The following is a 19,498-nucleotide window of genomic DNA, read 5'->3' on the forward strand; positions in this document are numbered from 1 at the left end:
TGCTCCTAATGGGATTTTCAAGAATCTACCGAGCCCGGATTAAAACAATCAATCAGAGCCAAGAAAAATGGAAAGACACCTTAGGTTTGAGGCTTAAAGATAATTGATTGTTGAGATTGTTGATTAAATGAGACTCAGCAATCAATTATCTTTCTTGGCTCTGATTGGTTAGAAGCACTAGGAGGAGCCAGAGGTACCTGATTTTTTCACAGATTAGTCTCATGTACTACTGTCAGGATATAGTGAAAGTTTCAGTAGATATGACATATATGATATTAAAATGACCTACTGCAGCTTTAATAGCATGTGAGCTTTGCAACAACAAAGTACATAATCAATTATTTTAGTAATAACACCAATGCAACATATCACAATAATGATGCAATAAGGCTTTGTGTAATGCAACTACAGATACTTATTTGCAAACATTTGGCAGCAAATATGTAAAAAATGATCTTTGTGCTTTATACACATGGTTATGACACCCTGAATTGTCAGTATGTAATCACAAGCTGCCTCCCACAAACAAAGATGCTGTCCACAACAACAGTCTCTTACTGAAGCTACAGAACAACAAGTTACTTAAATAGTTTCACAGCCCAGTACCAGAGCACCAGGAAATGATCTGAGATCCTCGGGAACAGGAGGACAAATCTTACTCTGTCTCACACATTCTCTCCTCATATCCCTTCCTCTTCCCCTCACTCAACCAGCTGTCTTGGCTCATGTATGCTCACAGCTGCCCAAATCACTGGTCCCCAGACATGACGAAGGCCTGCACTGAGAAGGGGAACAGAGGGGGGCTCTACATCTGGGTCAGTAACTGGTAGGTCTATTGGGCTGTCTGGGGAGGAAAGAAGGTCGACTGTCATAAATAATCCAAATCTCACAACTCTTTGTTTTCACACCGATGTCAACAAAAGAGTCTATTTTTACTGTGAAGAGAGTAGTCTCTGTTCTCAGATTCCACAGCCACACCAACACCAGCACACAGACTCGGAGGACTAATAACTCCTAATAGCTTATATCGTCTCCGTTTTAACTGGAGCAGTGCGCCATGTTAACAATTTCCATGGTTTGACTGGAAAACAGCAAAGGTTAGTGGTGAGCAGAGTGGATCTAGGCAGAGCAAGCATATTTTTCCAATGCTGTGTGGCTCCCTGCAGGAATGTGCTCTTTCAGTCACCATGGAGAGGGAGACAGAGATTCTTACTGTTGCAGGACAAAGCTTAACGCTCAATGGATGGGTTTACAGGCCCCCTCATTGTAAAAGGATTAAATAAATCAAGGCCGGTCGAGACCTAGCACCACGGCACCCCTGCCGCGCCCTTTCAGCTTCGACCAAACAGACACACACAAACACAGCTGGCCCCCGTCCAGACACAGGGTACATTCAGCCACTCTGAGAAATGCTGTAGTAACCTGGCTCACCCCTGAAGTAATTTGCATACACCTTAAGGGGCGAAACAGAAAAAGAAAGAAAAACAGGGGTGAGAGGGATAGTTAAAAGAGATAACTCTCTTTTGAGAGCAAAATATGAAATGTGGGGTTGTATTTTTACATCACTACGTCTAATATTAAAACTTTTATATACAGTATACAGTTTTTCTTTTACAGACAGATGCAAAATAGACTCAAAACCTAGATTTAAAAAAATAGATAAAACCTGAAGCAGATTAAAAATACAGCGGTGTGACTAAGAAGAATATTACAATGCAGAAGGACTTTAAGTAACAAACTTACAGGTTATATTTATGAAATTAATTTGCCACCGGGCGTTACACTAGAGCACCAGCATGTCAGACCAAAACAATGGGAAATAAAATAAAACTCCCCACCTTTGTTAGTCTTTCCACTGTTTCAACAATCATCAACTCTGGTTTGGTCGAAAATAAACCCTTAATTCACAGAGTTAGATTTGAAAGTATTTGTGAAAAGGTTAATCCTTGGAAACAAATCCACCCATCAAAGTACGTCTACTAACAGTGCGCGTTTTTGCCACCGATAGGCACAGATTGTTATTCTCAGTAGTCCATAGACAAAAAAGCTAATTTTACCTCACATATCATTATAACATCGTAATTTTATTCAGAGTGGCCAGAAACAAAATAAAACTCACCAGAACAGTCTTTGTTAGTCTTTCCACTGTTTCAACAATCACTAACTCTGGATTGGTTAAAGTAAATCCTTAAACATAGATGAGAAAAACAGCAGTTTTCAAGCTTGTTTCCACTCAGCTGCACACAGCTATGTAAGAAACAACCAGAGGAGCGCTGGCGATAAGTAACACCATACTCCACTATATTTTTACATTGGCTAATAGTTGTTTTGCCTGCCTATTTATTGTTTAAATCCTCACATAAATAACCTTTAAAAGGGAAATATGGCCATTAATTGCATCATAACGCAGAACACTGTTTCTTAATACAAAGTTTATACAATTCCAGTGAAAGCAAGTGCACACAAACAAAACACACCACACACACACACATATACTAGGAAAAAGACCTAATTGCACATTACTGTGCAATCATGGCTCTACTTATTACTGTACAACCAGATGTGGCTAAAGTCCATTATTGGTCTTACCAACTGAGGTGGTAGAGAAATGTGAATAAGTGTGTTAAAGGTTCACAGACAGGACACTTTTTGTGAAAAGGTCTGCGCCTTGTTAATGATACACCAGAAAGCGTACATTTTTATCAGTTTTAGAGTACTGATAACTGGTTTACAGACTAGTTGTATTAGAGTCACACAGTGCAAAACATCACTTGGGTTGTTGGGAGTTTAGTCTTTGGTTAGGTGGGTGGCGGTGCAGCACACCAAAGGATTTTGTTCTACCTGAACTTAGGCTGTAGTGGTTAAGCGGGTCGGCCCACCCATGCACTGTCCCTGTATTACACTCCTCCATCGTCCCAAGTCTGCACTGCAGCCCGATGGAACCAGATGGACCAAACAGAAGATGGATGGATGGGCGATGGAGACATGAAGAGAATCAGCCAGAGGGAAGAACATTCAATTAGAGAACAGAGCAACTGTGTATTTTGGGACTGTGAGCTCCAGTAGCTTTGCATAGAAATTATACTTTTGATGCTAAAGCAATAAACTGTTTTATGAGACAGCATACAGATAAAAACAACTTTTTAGCAATGAAAGTATACTCAATTAAAGAAACTTTGCATTCACAATAAGTTTTTCTCGCATTAGAGAACTTCAATTTAACTTTAAAGTTATAATCCTTAAATTTTTTTCTGAAATAATCCAGTCTTTTACAATATTTATGGTCGGCATTTTTCCAAGAAATAGCCATTCTGCCTGTGGCATTTATATTCCTGTAATTAAAATTACTATATAAGGAGTTTTCATTGTTGGTGGCAGGGTCCGCTATTCCGACATACATTCAAATTGCCTATAGTACCTACCCTAGAGCTGTATTTAAAGGACCATTGTGTAACACCCTCGCCTCACGATTCTTATTTTCAGGTGAACATTCCTATGGATATTATATCCCATTTCTGCCAACAGATCCTCCTAAATGTTACACACTGGACCTTTAACTTATTGCTGATGCTGACCAAACGTTTCCTGCTGCTGCTGCAAGTGCTAGTTCACACTAAAAGCATTGGTAAAAAACACTTTTATGGTGAAGCAGTCACAGAATTTGCAATGTATTGTTCACCAAAGTTAGTGCTATGGCATTTTATGTTTTAAGTATTTCTAGTGGTAATGGAACAGTCAGGAGCTGCCACAGTGAGGTGTTAAAGAAAGAGCTACGGGCGACACGCTGCACACCTCCAACTCTTCAGCAAGTTAACCAACTCAACTGTTGTGGAAAACCACTTGCATCGTGTGCAGCATGAAATCAGAAGGCGGTTGCTTGCGGCATGATAATAAAAGGCCAATTATTATTATTGTTATTGTTATTATTTGTTAAAACTATGTAAGCTTGTTTGGCTGTGCTGTAAACAGACACACCAGTTGCTCTACTGTTGTATTTTTGACAGATTAGTACTAAACAGCACTTACTACCCAGTTACTACCATTGACCATGGGTATTGTCAAATCAACCAAGACTTAAACTTAAGGATTACAACTTTAACTCCATTCAAACTTGGATGAACAAAATGTCATACAAGTCCAAATGTGCAAATGCATTTTGTGTGTGAGTGAGTATAGGTGGAGTGACAGGTGGATGAAGTGTGTATACCAACACGCACAGGGAGGGAAGAGACTCCAAGAAGCAGGCTGCAGGCCAGAGCAGGGGGAGGCTGAGGCAGAGGAGTCACAGTCAAAAATGCAACAAATCAAGACACATGCTAAAACTACTGTACATCCCTGTGCACAGAGACAACAACAGTATTAATGGTGCATTGCAGTGAAGAACAAGCAGTGCAGTTTTGACACAAACGGGCATTTAACAGCATCACATTTAGTTGTTTGTTCTGGAACTGCTAAAAATGAACTTGATCCAGGATCTGCTCATTTAGAGTCATGTTAATACTACTGACAACAGGGCATCTGCAGGTTTTAGAAGACCAAATATTAGACTGGATATTACTACGGTATGCAGAATATAAACCAATGACATATTTCGATTAACCATAGCTTAAGAACATATTCAATAACAAAGATCAACAAAGATATCTAAAAATATGTATTCAGAATATTTAAATAATATACTTGACCTGCGGATACTCTGTAGAGGGAAAAATGCATGATTGACAAATAAGGACACATGCAAAAAACAAAGAAGAGCAACAAGCATTGAAACATTGCTCAAAAGCAGTGGAGTGGGCAGGCAGATTAATACTGTGGAGTGTGCTGTGCGTGTACTGCAACAGTTAACTGTACACCACAACATGGATTTCTAATCAGTCACACAGTCTGAAAGGCTGAAAACTTGAGTTGGCACAGATAACACCATGCGCCTATATCAACCCTCATAATTGTGCATCTTGTGGGGTTGCTGTGTCATCACTTAATGCAGACCCCAGAGTCTCTGAGGCTTTTCAATGGTTAGGAACCCCGACTCCACTCCCCCACCCCACTCGCTGTGACAGCGAGTCATGTTGTTTTAATCAGTCTTTGGCTTTGGAAGATCTGACGTGGATACGTACAAGACATTGAGGTTTGATCAAAAGAGCTCGGTCAACATTACGTGAGCTGCTATTTCTGTCGGGCACTGCAGTGTGCAATTCAGAGCGAGGGCAAAGTTCAAGTTGAGCTTGAGTGTGTGTCGCAGCCGGCAAATGTTGTTAAGCACTCTCTTTGATTCCACAAGGGTTTATGTTATACTTTTGTCTTTGACACTCTCAGGCATGTGCTAAAGAGCTTATCTGTTTGCTCTGGACAGCAATAGATTAGCACAGTTATTTGCAGTGGATTTGCATAGTGCTGAGTCAATATAACATGATTAGCGGGCTATTTCAGGGGATGACGTATCAGAATTATGGGTTTCCTTTCACTTTAACATGCTCATAAATTTAAATTATATTATCTTTATACTGATGATTATGTGTCGTAATTCAGTTAAATGAAAACAGGCAAAGGCCTCTAACAGAGCTCTGTATATTTCATTTTCAGGTTAGGCAATATCTATACCTCCACTGCATTTCACTCATTCAAAATTATGAAATGGTGGCGTAAAGATATTACACTAGAAATCCACTCTAGAGCTCTTTTTTTAATACAAAATTAATTCCATGACACAAGTCTGTCACACCACACACATACACACGACCCCGGGCCACATCATTCATCACAAACCTAACCGCTTCCTGAATACGCGGCCATACCAGTGGGCATTAACTGCCCTCAGTGACAACTTCCTTCCAACACATTTCCTGTGAATGGTTTAAGAGGAGGAGAAGGAGTACCTGGCTTTGGCACGGTGTTGGTCATGGACTGCGGCACTTTATCATTTATGAGCTCCACACACTCGCTGGGAAAGAAGCCAACCTGGAGACAGTACAGGAGTGAGACAGGCAGGGTGAGGTGGGGAGGAAGTGCAATCGGATTTAGATAATAAAATGAAGACAGAGGGAGTGACAACACAGTCTCTGCACTGAGGTGTGGTTGTTACATCAATCACCTGACAGGATTCCCTCTTTTTAAGAATTTCAGCACCTTTCCAGGACATTTTCCAGGAGTTTTTATTGACAACACAGGACAGCACTTACTCCCAAACAGTCATCTAACTGATTGCCTTGTATTGATTATTTTTTAATGATAAAGTTCATGATAAAGTGTCTGTTTATTACAGGTAGGTGGTCAGAATTATTTGTGTGACACTGTGTTACCTCGCTTTTGTGGCACTCTTGGATCACCACAGCTTGTTTTTCTGCTGTGGCAGAAGAATTTTCCTCTCACCATGTAGCCACAGCCCATAGGTCACAGTTCAAATCAAGAAGAATGTCTTGTTTTAAAAAAAATATGGCAATGTAAGTGAGGAGCTAAAATACAATAAAAATTTTCCAGGACAACATAAATTATTTCCAGGATTTGGGGTAATTTTAATCAAATTCTAGGGGGTGTTCACACATAAGGTATCACTCTTTGGTACAGCTGCGTTTTGCTTTTAAAGAACCAAAATTTAAAAAAAGAAAACTGAACTTAAACTCTACATTGTATAGGACTACCAGATGAAGCTCAAACACACACAACCTCTTAACATTAATGACTGGCTGACTACCCCCTAATGGATACAGGTGGTACTGCAGGTGTGGTTCTGTCACTTAATCCCTCAACTTAGTTCCCCCAACACAAGTCCCCTTTGAGTTTCAGCCACGGTTAGTATGAATCTACAAAGTGCAGATCTGATATATATGAAAGTCAGGTTTCTATTGGCTCAAAGTCAGCATCCATATGGAAGACAGTCTCTCCATGTGTTTGTTCAGAAGGAGAAGCTGTGCAGTCCAGAGGAGGGCAGACAGCTCGTCTGGAATATAACTGATCAGTGAGTGCGTCCTGGCTGCCACCCTGTCAGTGAGCCTGACTGGCAGGGCTACTACTTGTAGGCAGAGAACCAAAACACACAGAGGGCTGTGTGGAGAGGGGGCAGCAGGTCAGAGGAGGTTCAGCAAGACTAGAGCCTTAAGACCAGGCCTTGTTGCTGCACTGAAAAGCTTCTGATTGCAACTAATGTAATCTCTTCAGTAGAGTTTAGGTTTTAAGGTTGAAAATAAATGATGGGCAGAATTAATAATAATGTAAGAGTTTCATTCTGACATTATTGGACCACAATTTAGAGACACAGGGCTAACTAAGAAAAGGAGGCAAGGAAAATGTGCACTGCAGTTTTTGTTGAATCTGAGGCCACATTCTACGTGGATTCAGCTCCTGATTTGCAAAGGCAGCCGCTCATCACACAGTCAGCTCCTGGGACTGACCTGGTTGACCATTTGGGATTTGTCTGAGATCATCGAGAGCAGAAAATAAATTATCTTTAATCCTAAACATTTACTTTGGAGATGGTTTAAATCCACTGGACACAGTTAGTACTACATAATCTGATGCATAAAAGTATAATCAAATCAAGTGGATATCACCCAATGTACAGCACAGAATTTCCTCTGTGTTTTCAAAATTGTAATAACCAGAAAGGCTGTTAATTTAACAGTTTGTTTTCTTATAGTTTCAAAACAGATATATGCACAAACATTTTATTATGTGTTACTAAGTTTCTAAATTTATCTTCATCTTGATTTCAGTTAGAGGCAAAATTCAAAAATAGTCTATCTATGCTCTGATGCTGAGAGCTGAAACTGGGAGAACTGAAGTCGACTTAATCTTGAACAGCGCAAGTTTCAGTGTGTTATAGGATTGTACTGATGACTGCGAAGGAATATGAATGAGTTCAGCGTTACAGCAGGAGGCACACACCCTGTAATCTGCTCAAAAGATTCACATAAAAGAGGATTTGTTTCTTTGCTTTGTCTTTGGACAAACTCTGAGTATTTCAAATCTGCTTTACAAAGCAGCATTCTCTCCTTGTCCTTGAAATGCCTCAAGTACAAATCTAATCAAACATTTAGAGCCAGGAGAAGAGACATTGAGTTTTGTTGCCCCCAGCCTGCAAAGTGTTATGTGAGCTGCGTACCTGAAAGCCATGCTTGCCCCTCCACCACGTGGTGTCTTCTTTCGGGGGCATGTCAATCACTGACACAATATCGCCAACCTACAGAGAGCAACAGAGGGAGGAAAGATTAAAGATGTGTCTGATTGTCCCTTTACCTCGGTCCATAGAAGACATCAATGACTGCTAAAAATGAAGACGTTACATAGCGAGGCTTGAACTATCAATCGCAAAAGCAACATTTTGGAAAATATGTTCTGAGCAATTTGACTGTTTCAGAAAGTATTCAGTTACCTTTTTAGCCTATTCTGAATTTGCTCACAGTAAACATTTGTATCGAGAGGACAGCTTTATTGCTGCTGCAGTCCATTTTCTCTTTCTTTCTTAAGGTCTTTGCACACCAAGTCCGTATTTTGTAAGGTACCACCTCACACTTTGTTGATCACATTTACACAACTCCAAAACTTTTGTCCGTCATTAAAGCTGCAGTAGGTTATATTTGCTGAAACCTTCCCTATATCCTGACAGTAGTACATGAGACAGATAATCTGTGAAACAATCAGTTCCTCTGGCTCCTCCTAGTGCCCCTGGGAAAACCCTGGGAAGGAGATCAATCAACTATTTTCAAGCCTCCAACTCAAAGCTTCTTTATATCTTTCCAATTTCAGCAATAATGACAAAAAGGTATTTTTTATAAAGGTTACCTACTGCAGCTTTAATGTTTTCAGAATAAGTTTGATTTCCTGTATTTTTCGCAACCGTCAAAAGAAAGAGGACAGCACAGAGACAGAGAGAGAGAGCGACAGTGTGGACACGGAGATTGAGGACAGCTCAGCCTCTTGTAGCCACGGTGCACAAATGCAAACTCGAGCAGAGAGTGGCGACAGCCTACAGAGGATCCTCCAGTGGAGGTGTCTGTATCCAGACCTTCAAATCCACCTGCTCCAGCGAGTTGACACTTCTGTCTGACATCAGGCAACCAGTGGAGAGAAGCAAGGGAGGAAATGAGAGAGAATGAGCGAGAGACAGAGCGACAATGGTGTCAGGCTTTGCAGGAGCAGATAGCTCCTTTATTAGCAGGTGAAACTCTCCCTGGTCTTGACACCTCTGACCCAATATTTCCTTTATCTTTTTCTACTTTTAAGAGAGAGGAGCACAAAATCATCCTCATGGGTGGATGACTCTGTCTTGAATTGTGAGATTAACAAAGGACATCAGACTAATGATTTTCATCGGATGATGGATTAAAAAAACGCATACAAAATTGGTGTGCAAAGGCCATCACTGTCAAGCAGCTGAGGAAATATCAGCGAGGAATTCAAATGGAATTTCAGCATATAGACATAGAGAGAGAAGTGTGTGTGTGTGTGTGAGTGAGAGAGAGAGAGAACTGTTGTTGTTGTCACCTCAAAGGACAGCTCGTCTGAGGCCTGTGCGATGTAGCGCTTGATGACGTGGGCAGCAGCAATAGCTGGCACATTGATAGACGACTCTTCATGGACTAACAGATGATTTCCCTTATTGTCGACCTAGTACACACACACACACACACACACACACACACACACACACAACTTACACATCATTTCATAGACATTAGCTAACGATCAAACGGGTAGAAAAGATACAGAAACATGACTATATAATAGCCATGCCAAAAAAAGCGATTTTGGTAGAGTGGAGAAGAAATTCAGCAATTCCTTTTCTATCAGCTTATTCAAGGATTTCTGCTGCTGAAAAGAAATGGATTAGTATGGGGATAGCTAGAAACAAGGCTTTAGTAACAGTACAGCAATATAAAAGTATTGCTATAGTAATCCTGTAGCTATAGAAATTTACATTAATCTTATACAGCAAAGTAGGAGACTATAAGGCCCCAGTTCCTGGTTTTAATCTGCAATGACTTTCTGTCACCATTTGTCTTCCTTTCCTTATTTGTTGATTGTTTTTTTTGCTTTTTTGGTCTTTCTCTTTGCGGCATTAGATAACTCTGCAGTGTTTGAGACTAAAGCTCCAGCAATTCAAACAGCAACCTCTGCATTAGAGGTGCAAGGATTGGTTGATTATCGATTAGTTGTCGACTATTAAATTAATTTGCAACTATTTTGATAATCGATTAATCCTTTCAAGACATTTGTTGAGAAATTCTTTCAAGATTTCAGCTTCTCAAATTTGAATATTTTCTGGTTTCTTCAGTCCTCCATGACAGTAAACTGAATATCTTTAGGTCGTAGATAAAACAAGACAATTGACACTTTGGCTTTGGAAAACACTAATCAAAAATGTTCACCATTTTCTGATATTTTATAAACCAAACAACTAATTGATTAATTGAGAAAATGACCGACAGATTAATCAGTAACGAAAATAATCGTTAGTTGCAGTCCTACTCTGCATGGCTATTACATTGGGCACTGGAAATTAGCTGTAGCTATAACTGCTGTGATACACTGCACTGGATATTTAGCTATTTACTATGTAAACTGTATCCATAATAAATGAAATTAATTGGAATTGTGTTAAAAAACCCTGCAGGTTTGTAACTAGAAAATAATACTACAGTGTTTTTTCTTATTCACAATGTGCAACAGAATTTCCTGAATGACCATTCCATGTGTAGGTAAGACCATCCAAGGGCAGAAATAATAATAAATAATAGCTGTCTAAAGAAAAGCCTCAGACTTTTGGCTCTCGGGCCCACTGAAAATATTGTGTTTTTTTCTGCTAAAGAGTCAGTGCGCTCCTTTAAGAGTGAGGACAGTGCAGCCTTACCTCCATCCACGTGAGGGCGGGCCCGCAGTTGATCTTGTTGTCAGCGATGGCTGAGAGCCGGGAGAGGTAAGCTAACAACATCTGTGAAACTGACTGAGATGGAAGAAAACACACGGGCCAGTTAGAGTCATTTACTGCAGATGGTACTTTTTACTGCTGTAATAAAACGTTGAACATTAAACTGAGCTCTTACGATGGGTGTTAATAATTACCATTAAAAGTCATCAGCTGCTTTTGTTGTGTGTTTCTTGAGTGACAGGCAGCTAATTACAGAGCTAGAGAGTGTTGCATGGTGGTAAACCACTTGAAATGACATTTGCAGCTATGACTTCATATTACAAGGCAAATTTAGTTTTATTTAGCAAATTTTAGTTTCCGGTGCCCAGCATCTGCATGATTGAGCTAATGATGACAGCAAACTTTAAAGAGAAGAAGTGGTGGGATGCAAGTTTCAAGTTTCAGCTCCTGTAGCTTACTGTTCACAATTGAGACCTTAAGAATCCTGTATATACAGCTACTGGTCAAAGTATAATAGTGTGTTGCAGGCAGCTTTGTCAAGCTATTATTCTGAAAGCATCCACACACACAATTACCCCTCAGTGATAAACTGGTTTTACCAGTTGTGTTTGATACCTCTGCATTCCTTTTAAAGCCTCTATCTGACCATAAAGGTTTTGTGTGGCTCGGAATATGTTTCACAGGCAGGTTGAAGAGGGAATAGCTGGCAAATTACCAAACTGTGCATTCCCAAGTCAAAAGCCATGTAGATCATATTGGATATCAAAGCACAGTAACTGGAATAGGTTTTATCTAGATAAGTGATACCTTGTTAGCTTGGATTTTAAAAGCATTTGGGGAGCTATCATTCACTTAATTTAGGGGGTTGACCAAGAATGTATGGTTCAGTGAGAGTGTAATGTAGTGTGTAAAATTTAAGAAAAGCAAGGTTCCCCAAATCCCCCAAAAAATATTAATACTGCATACTCTACGTGAAAAAAGAAAAGTGTTTTAATAAGATTTTACCTGTGGCCAGGATTCATCTCAAGTTAAATGTGAAGAAAATGGAAAATGAAAACTAAATCCGATAAAGCTCCTTAGTGGATTATTTTGCTCACGGCCTTGAATCCTTCGGTTTGTAGTTAGAAATCCACTAAGCAAGTGTGTGAATGTGTATTTTTGGTGCCTACCTCTGACTGATCAGTCAGACTGTCCAATCGAGGCAGCTCAGGCAGCTGGGAGAAGCGTCGGTCGTAGATGCAGAGGTGCAGGTGCTTGTCCAGGACACGGAAATCCTCATAGCTGCGCTTCACAATCCAACTTCGACCCTTCAGAACCACAACAAAAACACACGGGTGTAAGCAGCGAGGAAACATTCCATTCAACTGCAGCTATGTGTAAGCTGATGCTGTGTAATGCACACAACTGTGCCTAAAACAATGAAATCACAAAAAAAGAGTGTTTGAATTGTAAGGTTTACCCAAAATGCAATGCACTTTGTAGTGACCCTAGCTAAACATTGTGTATACCTTGATGCAGCCAAGTGTTTCTAAAGAACGGATTCATGTTTGAGTTTGATGAATGCATTTTCCTACCACCAGATAGTAAATGGTTTCCATTCATTTCTGTACAATGCGATAATCAACTAGCTGAATCTGTGTGGGACTGCTTTGAAGACTATTCTGGGTTGGTGCGTTCAGGTCCTGGCGGGAGCATCCAACATTTGAGTGCCTTAGGGCAGGCTGCACAATGGCAACTCTTTGAATACAAGACGTTGCCAGATTTATATAATCCTTTATATATGTTTGTCTTTTGGTTGTGATTTTCAAACATTCCTTCTGCTTGGAAAGGAGGAAAAGTGATTTATCCATCTAAAAATGAAAGCTGTCGCTCATAGTGACAAACAGTTAATTATCACCCGACTGTGCATCTTTCAGCTAATTGTTTTGGTTCAACTTCAAGAAATGTCTGTAATTTCTATCTCCTGCTGAATTTTGTATTTTTTGCTGGTCATGCCACTCCACTCCATCCATTTTATTCTCTAATATATACAAATCGGTTTGAGTGTTCTGCCATCTAGCGGCTCCACCATTACTGTGACCCTGTGACTGCTGCTGATGAAGGTACTTTATACAGATGTCGATCTGAGCGTTATTTAGATTTTACATATTAGTGAGACATTTGTTAAGACACTAGCCTGAAATAGAAAAACAGAGAAATAGAGAAAAAACGGACAACTTCACTATTCGCCACATTTCAAATGATGTACTGTGTAATCCTACTATACTAATGAGCTAGCATAATCAAGAGTTCATCACAGACCAGTTATATTAGTAAAAACATTATAAAACACAAATTTATGTTTTTACATTGGTATTCAAGATTATTTCATCAATGGCCTGGTTTGTGAACATCTTGGTACATGCCCGGGGAATCTATGTTAAGTGTAGCCCCTTGACAAACCATAGCAGGCTTCTTAGGTTGTCTAGTGAGGTTGAAAACTCAAAGTCAAATACAGACACCAAATATTTTCTTATTACATTTATGGATAACATTACAGGAAAAGTCTCTGTGTTAAGACAAGCCCACTAAAACCTTTATCAACCAAACTACTGTCACACTGTGTCATGCTTCAGATACAATTGCTGAAAAAAATCTAAATGGAAGTCAAGTCTCCCATGGACTTGTATGCTTTGATATTGGAAATGTCTTCATAAACAAAGAACATCAACGGCTTACTCAGCCCTTCCTATTAAAATGCAGTGATTAAATGTCAACAGTGCAAGTGCAAACCAAGAAAATTTTGCCCCCAATCCACCACATTAAATCTAACTATTTCTCTTTTTCTTTTTTAAATCTAAGCGTTCTTCCATTGATTTGTTGTTTCTTTTTCATCCAGTAAAACAGGAATCCAAACCTCAAAACCCCACTGAGAGAAACTAGCGGTGGAAAAAGAATTTCGCTTTGATTTGGCCTAGAAAGATCCGTCTGTACCGAGGCCAGGGCTTGTGCGACTGGGACTGCAGAGCAGCCCTCAGCCCACTGATTCTAGTGCTGTTTTAAAAGTGCTGGCTGGTGGAGACGCGCAGGGAGGGCTCTGTGGGCTAGGGGAACTCTTCATGCTTTCCTGCCCCACTTTTAGACTGGTGCTTCAAGTTCCCCCCTTTTTCTGGGTCTGTGGAACTGGACCAATCTCACCGTTTCTGTGCTACTTTCTCTGTTGAGTGCAGAGCTCAAGGCCAACTCTTTGCCAGGTTTCTCCCCCCCTTTTTAGAGAGATCTAGTGTAGATTTAGCAGTTTTCCGATGGCTGTAAGAAGTTGGAATTTCCAAGTACGCAGCCGCATACTTGTGTGGCATTGCCAAGGTCGTGCAAATGGAATATGATCTGTAGAGTGGAATGTATGAAACCAGAATCAAAAAATGTCACTGGAGGAGGCTGAGGCAAAGCTTCTGAGCAGCTGGTGTGCATGTGTGTGTTCTACTTTAAGGCTATGCCCAATTTTGGGTTAATCAATTATTTTTGCAAAACTTTGTGTATGATGTAAGCATAAATAATTTGCTTTTTACTTTACTCTGACATACTCCTTAGAAAGGATCCTTAAAGATGACTAAGTCAACTTCTACTTTGCAAGACCTTTGCAGTGAAACTAAGCAAGGAATAAACAACTATCTGTAAGAAGGAGACAACTATGGACACAGCAGTGCCAGATGAAGGGAATACGCTATAAGGCCTCTGCCATCAATAATAGCAACTGATACTACGGCTGTCAGTAACTGTTGCGATGAATGATTGAATATTCCAAAGACAAAGACATCTAAAAAGAAAACATATATCCTCTAGGTTGCTAGTGTTGTTGGACTATATATAAAGACCCAGAAATAATTGTGATAAATGATATTGTAATTTTAAAGGTCCAGTGTGTAACACTTAGGAGGATCTATTGGCAGGGTATTCATAGGTATGTTTTCATTAGTGTATAAAATCACCTGAATGTAGGAACCATTGGGTTTTTGTTACCTAAGAATGAGGTGTTTTTATCTACAGACACTGCGGGTCGCCTTCCATAGAGTCCACCATGTTGAACCACCATGTTTCTACATTAGCCAAGAAGGGACAAACCAAACACTGGCTCTGAATGGGGTGTTTGCATTTTTTGCACTTGTTTCTCTATTGCACTTAGAAGGGGAGGGTGAAGGGAGCAAGTTGCAATTTGCAACTACACTGCAAAATAACACCAAATCCTACAAACTAGACCTTTAACACCATTTTTATGTCACTAATATAATGATAAGCATAACAGTGCATGAGCAATTAACTTTTAACTCTTAAGAATATTTTGACATTGGAATTGTACAGTGAAACATTGTTTTAAATATCATTGATAACTAAAATATAAAACGACAACCAAAACAGTACATGAAATTGACTCTCGGGCTCTGTTAAAGGACTAGTGTGTAGGATTTAGTGGCATCTAGCGGTAAAGTTGCAGATTACAGCTAACTGAACAATGTATCTGACAACCTTGGAATTAGAATGGGCCGTGAAGCGTGTAGGAGAAATTACGTTGGCTGAAAAAATAGGGAAAAACACAAAAAGCCCTGTCTAGAGTCAGTTTGCCTTGTCCGTTTTGGGCTACTGTAGAAACATTGTGGACTCCATGGCGACCTGTGGTGTCTGGAAATAAAAACGGCACATTCTTTGTTAACGACAACACAATGATTCCTATATTCAAGTGATTACACACTAATGAAAACATACCTATGAATATTATTATAATATTCTATTCTATTCTGCCAAAAGATCTTCCTAAATGTTACACACTGGACCTTGAGCAAAAATTGCAAATCAATACTAGTACTAATACTAGGCTATAGAGTCATTCATTCCTTAACAGGCAATATAGTAATAGTATGGAAAACCCTGCTGTTTATTCTGGCATCACGTTTGCTAAAATATTTCTGACATTCTTAAATGATAAGTCGATAACATAATTATTTTGACAGGCCTACTATCCTCCAAGAGATCTACATAAGCATCGAAATCTGAAAAATACAGCAGAGGTAACAAAATATGCAGGAGCAGGTGTACAGTCTATAAAACCTCTGGGTTTGAAGAACTCGCACTCTGAAGCCCTTTCTATCCGACATTCTTTAGAATCACTCACCCATCCTGGCATCCTTTCACAGCTCTTTTCCATTCAGTTCCAAATTCCCACATAACTTAGATTTTTGAAACAATAAGTTAGGAGTTTCAAAAATGTCTGAATTTGAGCCAGCCCTCTGCTCACAGGGAGGACTGTGCTGGGTATGTGAACAGGTTGTAATGCACCATCATTTGTGGGTTGGAAATCACCTTTGACAGGTTCGTTTTTTTGTGTGTGTGTGACTGTGTGCGAGTGTGTGCAAGTGTGTGCAAGTGTGTGCGTGTGTGTGCGTGTGTGTGCGCGTGTGTGTGTGTGTGTGTTTGCAGGTAAAAATTGAGTCTCTGTGAGAGTTTGTATATAATTACATGAAGTCTATGCATGCTGTGGGAGGTTAGGTATGCATTTATATTTCTGTATGACTGCACCGTCGACCCAGTGGAGTCTGCTGTCTTACCTGGCAGTAAATATGAACTAAGTACACCAGCTCCTTGGACTCATAGCCGTTCCGTGTCACTTCACACTGTTCATCCCCGAGGGACAACTGAAAGATACAGAGAAAGAGAGGGGTTGCCGCATTAGACAAGCATTTTTCATTTCATTTCAAGGAAAGATATCAAATCAGGTAATGGTGATTTGGAAAACTGACTTCAACATCTTCAACTTCACAAACCCTTTGACAAGTCCATTATTACAAACTCATGGGCGGACAGCACTACAGCATGCACAAAACCCACAAAACGTCAATTTAGATTCTATTCACGATCCTGAGGTTTGCCAAACGTGCACAAAACGAGGCAGGAGAAGTCTTTTCTTTTCATGATGCAGCATGACTGATTCAGTCATAAGTGTAGTATGATGTAGCTTTAATGAAGAGTACCGGCACAAGATGTAAAATAAATATGAGCTGTTGTCAAACAGTGTAGGAAAAGTATTTTATTAACTTTAAAGCTACTCATAAGGACATTTCAAGGCAATATTAGGAGTATTAGTTTCACTGTCCTATTATTACTCAAAGGAAACATCTCTAAGAACAATTCTTTCCTTGCTGATATCCCTGTCCCTTGCCAGACAAAGCGAGGATAAAATGACAGTGCTTACCTATACTACATTGGGAAAAACGGGGCAACACAAAATAACTGAAAGAAAACGGGGACACGTTCAAATGCGGTCCACTGACAGGAAGCATCCGGAAATAAATGGACATTGTATAAGATGATTACACTCAACGGTTCCAAGTGGACCAGTGGCGAGCGCCCACATGTTGATGAAATATAGATGAGGAAACAAAACATGAAGCTGGGGGCGCTGGCACAGTTAGCATATGCGTAGCAGAGAGCAGAATCGTATGGACAGCTGTGTTAAGGAAGAAGCTGCTGTCGGGTCTCTTCTTTCACAGCTTCATCCAACTTCACTGTCTTGTGCGTTTTAAGAAACAGACCTCAGTTAGATGCTCTTTAGAAAGAAAAGTTCAACTCAAACCTTCATGGAAAAGAAATAAAAATTTAATTCTGGCTCACATTCTTCTCCAAGACTTGTAATAGACCTTTGTCACAGCAGCCATTTCGATATGAATTAGGTGAAAAATGTCTATTAGCAACTGTTGCATTTAATTGTTAATAATTATTATTTATTGTATACAAAACCAAAATCATATATCACAGTTGCATAATATTACACCTACATTAAATTGTTCGCTCTCAAGAATACTAATCCGCATTAAGCCAATATGGACACGTTTTATTTCATTTTTTGTACCTGGATGACAATTCAGAAGTGCATATCTAGCCTTTCATGCACACAATCCTATATAAAAGGTAATGAAATGTGTTTTGTAACATAAATTACCTCTATAGTCCTTTATATTTCTCATTTTCCTTGGTTCTTTATTGATAACATTATCTCATACCATGTTATACAGATAGATAAACCTAATGTTGAAATGGTGGCGTACGTGGACTGTTCCATTCTCTAAACCTGATAAATGACCCACACTCACAGTAATATAATACACAGCCTGTATTTAATTAAACCTGGGTACATGAGAGTAATCCCAATAAAACTGAATCCCCAGACTCTCTTCCATGTAATTCAGCATATAAGAGTCCCTTGTGTTCTCTCATCCCACCAACACCTACAGTCCTCCGTTAATCCTATTATTTTAAACCTTACAGGTGTTCAGTAAACTCCAATTTTGCATAAAATCAGGAAACGTTAAATATTTCCCGTCTCCAAATATCACTGGGGCCTCTAGTGGTACTCAAGTTCCTCTGCTCAAAAGATAAATACATGTCACTTTTGTGGGTATCTCCCACAGAGAAAACTCCTTCCTCAATGCATTTAAGGTTCTCTCTACATTATCCCACATGAATGAATATTTTTGCCTTATAGGGATATATTTTAATTAACCCATGAACTGTTAAGCATACAGTTCTGGAGTGGTCAAGGATGTGGTTTTTATCTGACACATGAACTTATATCCTTTCTTTTCTGAGTCAGCACTAGAGGTCTGAATGGGGCTGCCATTTGGTTCTGCAGTTCAATCCAACCTAAATTACTGTTAATCTGCTTACCTAACTTGTTGATCTCAAAGGCCATAATTTAAATGTCTATATTTGGAAGAGCTAGTCCGTAACAACAGCAGCAACGGTCCCATTGTGAGAGTATTTGATGTAGTTTGTTTCTGTATGAATCAAGCATTAAGTATCTTCTTCTCAGCTACTCTAAATCAAACTTAACAACCAACACAGGCCTTTTCCATCTCTCAGTGACCCGTAACTTAATGTGGAGCCATTGTCACAGGTTCTGCTTTTATGGGGGCCAAGTTCCTGATTCTACATTTGGGCACTGCTCATGTACTAAATCCAAGTTCTAGTTATTGTTGGGGGAAATGCTAGATAAGCACTGGAAGTGTGTTTCAATATACAGGTGATATTGTGATTCAGAATATGCTTTCCGCATGTTTTGCTGCCTTGTTCTGCATTTTTAACAGTAAATTGTGTGTACAGTGATGGGGAATATGCAACTACAGGAGTTAAATTAGATTTTCCAGTAATGCTGGTCTCCCTTTGCTCCATTCTGATGACCTCCTATTAGGGATGTAACCATACACTCCACTCATGATTCAATACAATTCACAATATCATTTTCTCACAATCTTTTTTTCATTTTTTACGAAATGAGATTGAAGACAATTGATGACTGAATGTTTTTTTTATTTATTTCTCAAACAAAAATCTAAAGAATATATTTTCTCTTACAATGCTTTTTTATTTCTGTGGTAAGGGTTAACTGTGCAAAACACTGCATATTTCCTTTTCTTTGTAAATGTGGAACTTAAAATATATCCCTGTAAACTACGGAAACATATCTCTTGCCATTTCTTGTCTGATATCTTTTTAACTGACTTAAAGCTGCTACACCTCTGGTTTTAAACAGGACGGTGCATCCCCATTTTCAAACCATTCATCTAAGGTCGCCATGTCTTTGCCTGCTGCTGACGCGAGTTACGT

At 39.5% G+C, this 19,498-nt stretch overlaps 1 protein-coding gene across 1 annotated transcript in view; it reads right to left on the bottom strand.

Annotated features, from left to right (window-relative positions):
• Positions 1-1,284: 1,284 nt before the first annotated feature.
• Positions 1,285-19,498, bottom strand: part of LOC118331245 (rho GTPase-activating protein 32-like) — a gene marked incomplete at its 5' end in the record, with an annotated part of 44,067 nt that continues 25,853 nt past the window's right edge. Inside the window, 8 exon segments of the mRNA XM_035666048.1 lie at positions 1,285-1,453; positions 4,208-4,268; positions 5,877-5,958; positions 8,099-8,176; positions 9,481-9,603; positions 10,847-10,939; positions 12,034-12,171; positions 16,444-16,530. Of these exon segments, the coding sequence (XP_035521941.1) occupies positions 1,285-1,453; positions 4,208-4,268; positions 5,877-5,958; positions 8,099-8,176; positions 9,481-9,603; positions 10,847-10,939; positions 12,034-12,171; positions 16,444-16,530 (831 nt within the window).

The sequence above is a fragment of the Morone saxatilis genome, unplaced genomic scaffold, assembly GCF_004916995.1.
Source record: "Morone saxatilis isolate NCDOM2014 unplaced genomic scaffold, NCSU_SB_2.0 Contig20, whole genome shotgun sequence".
Lineage (NCBI taxonomy): Eukaryota > Metazoa > Chordata > Actinopteri > Moronidae > Morone > Morone saxatilis.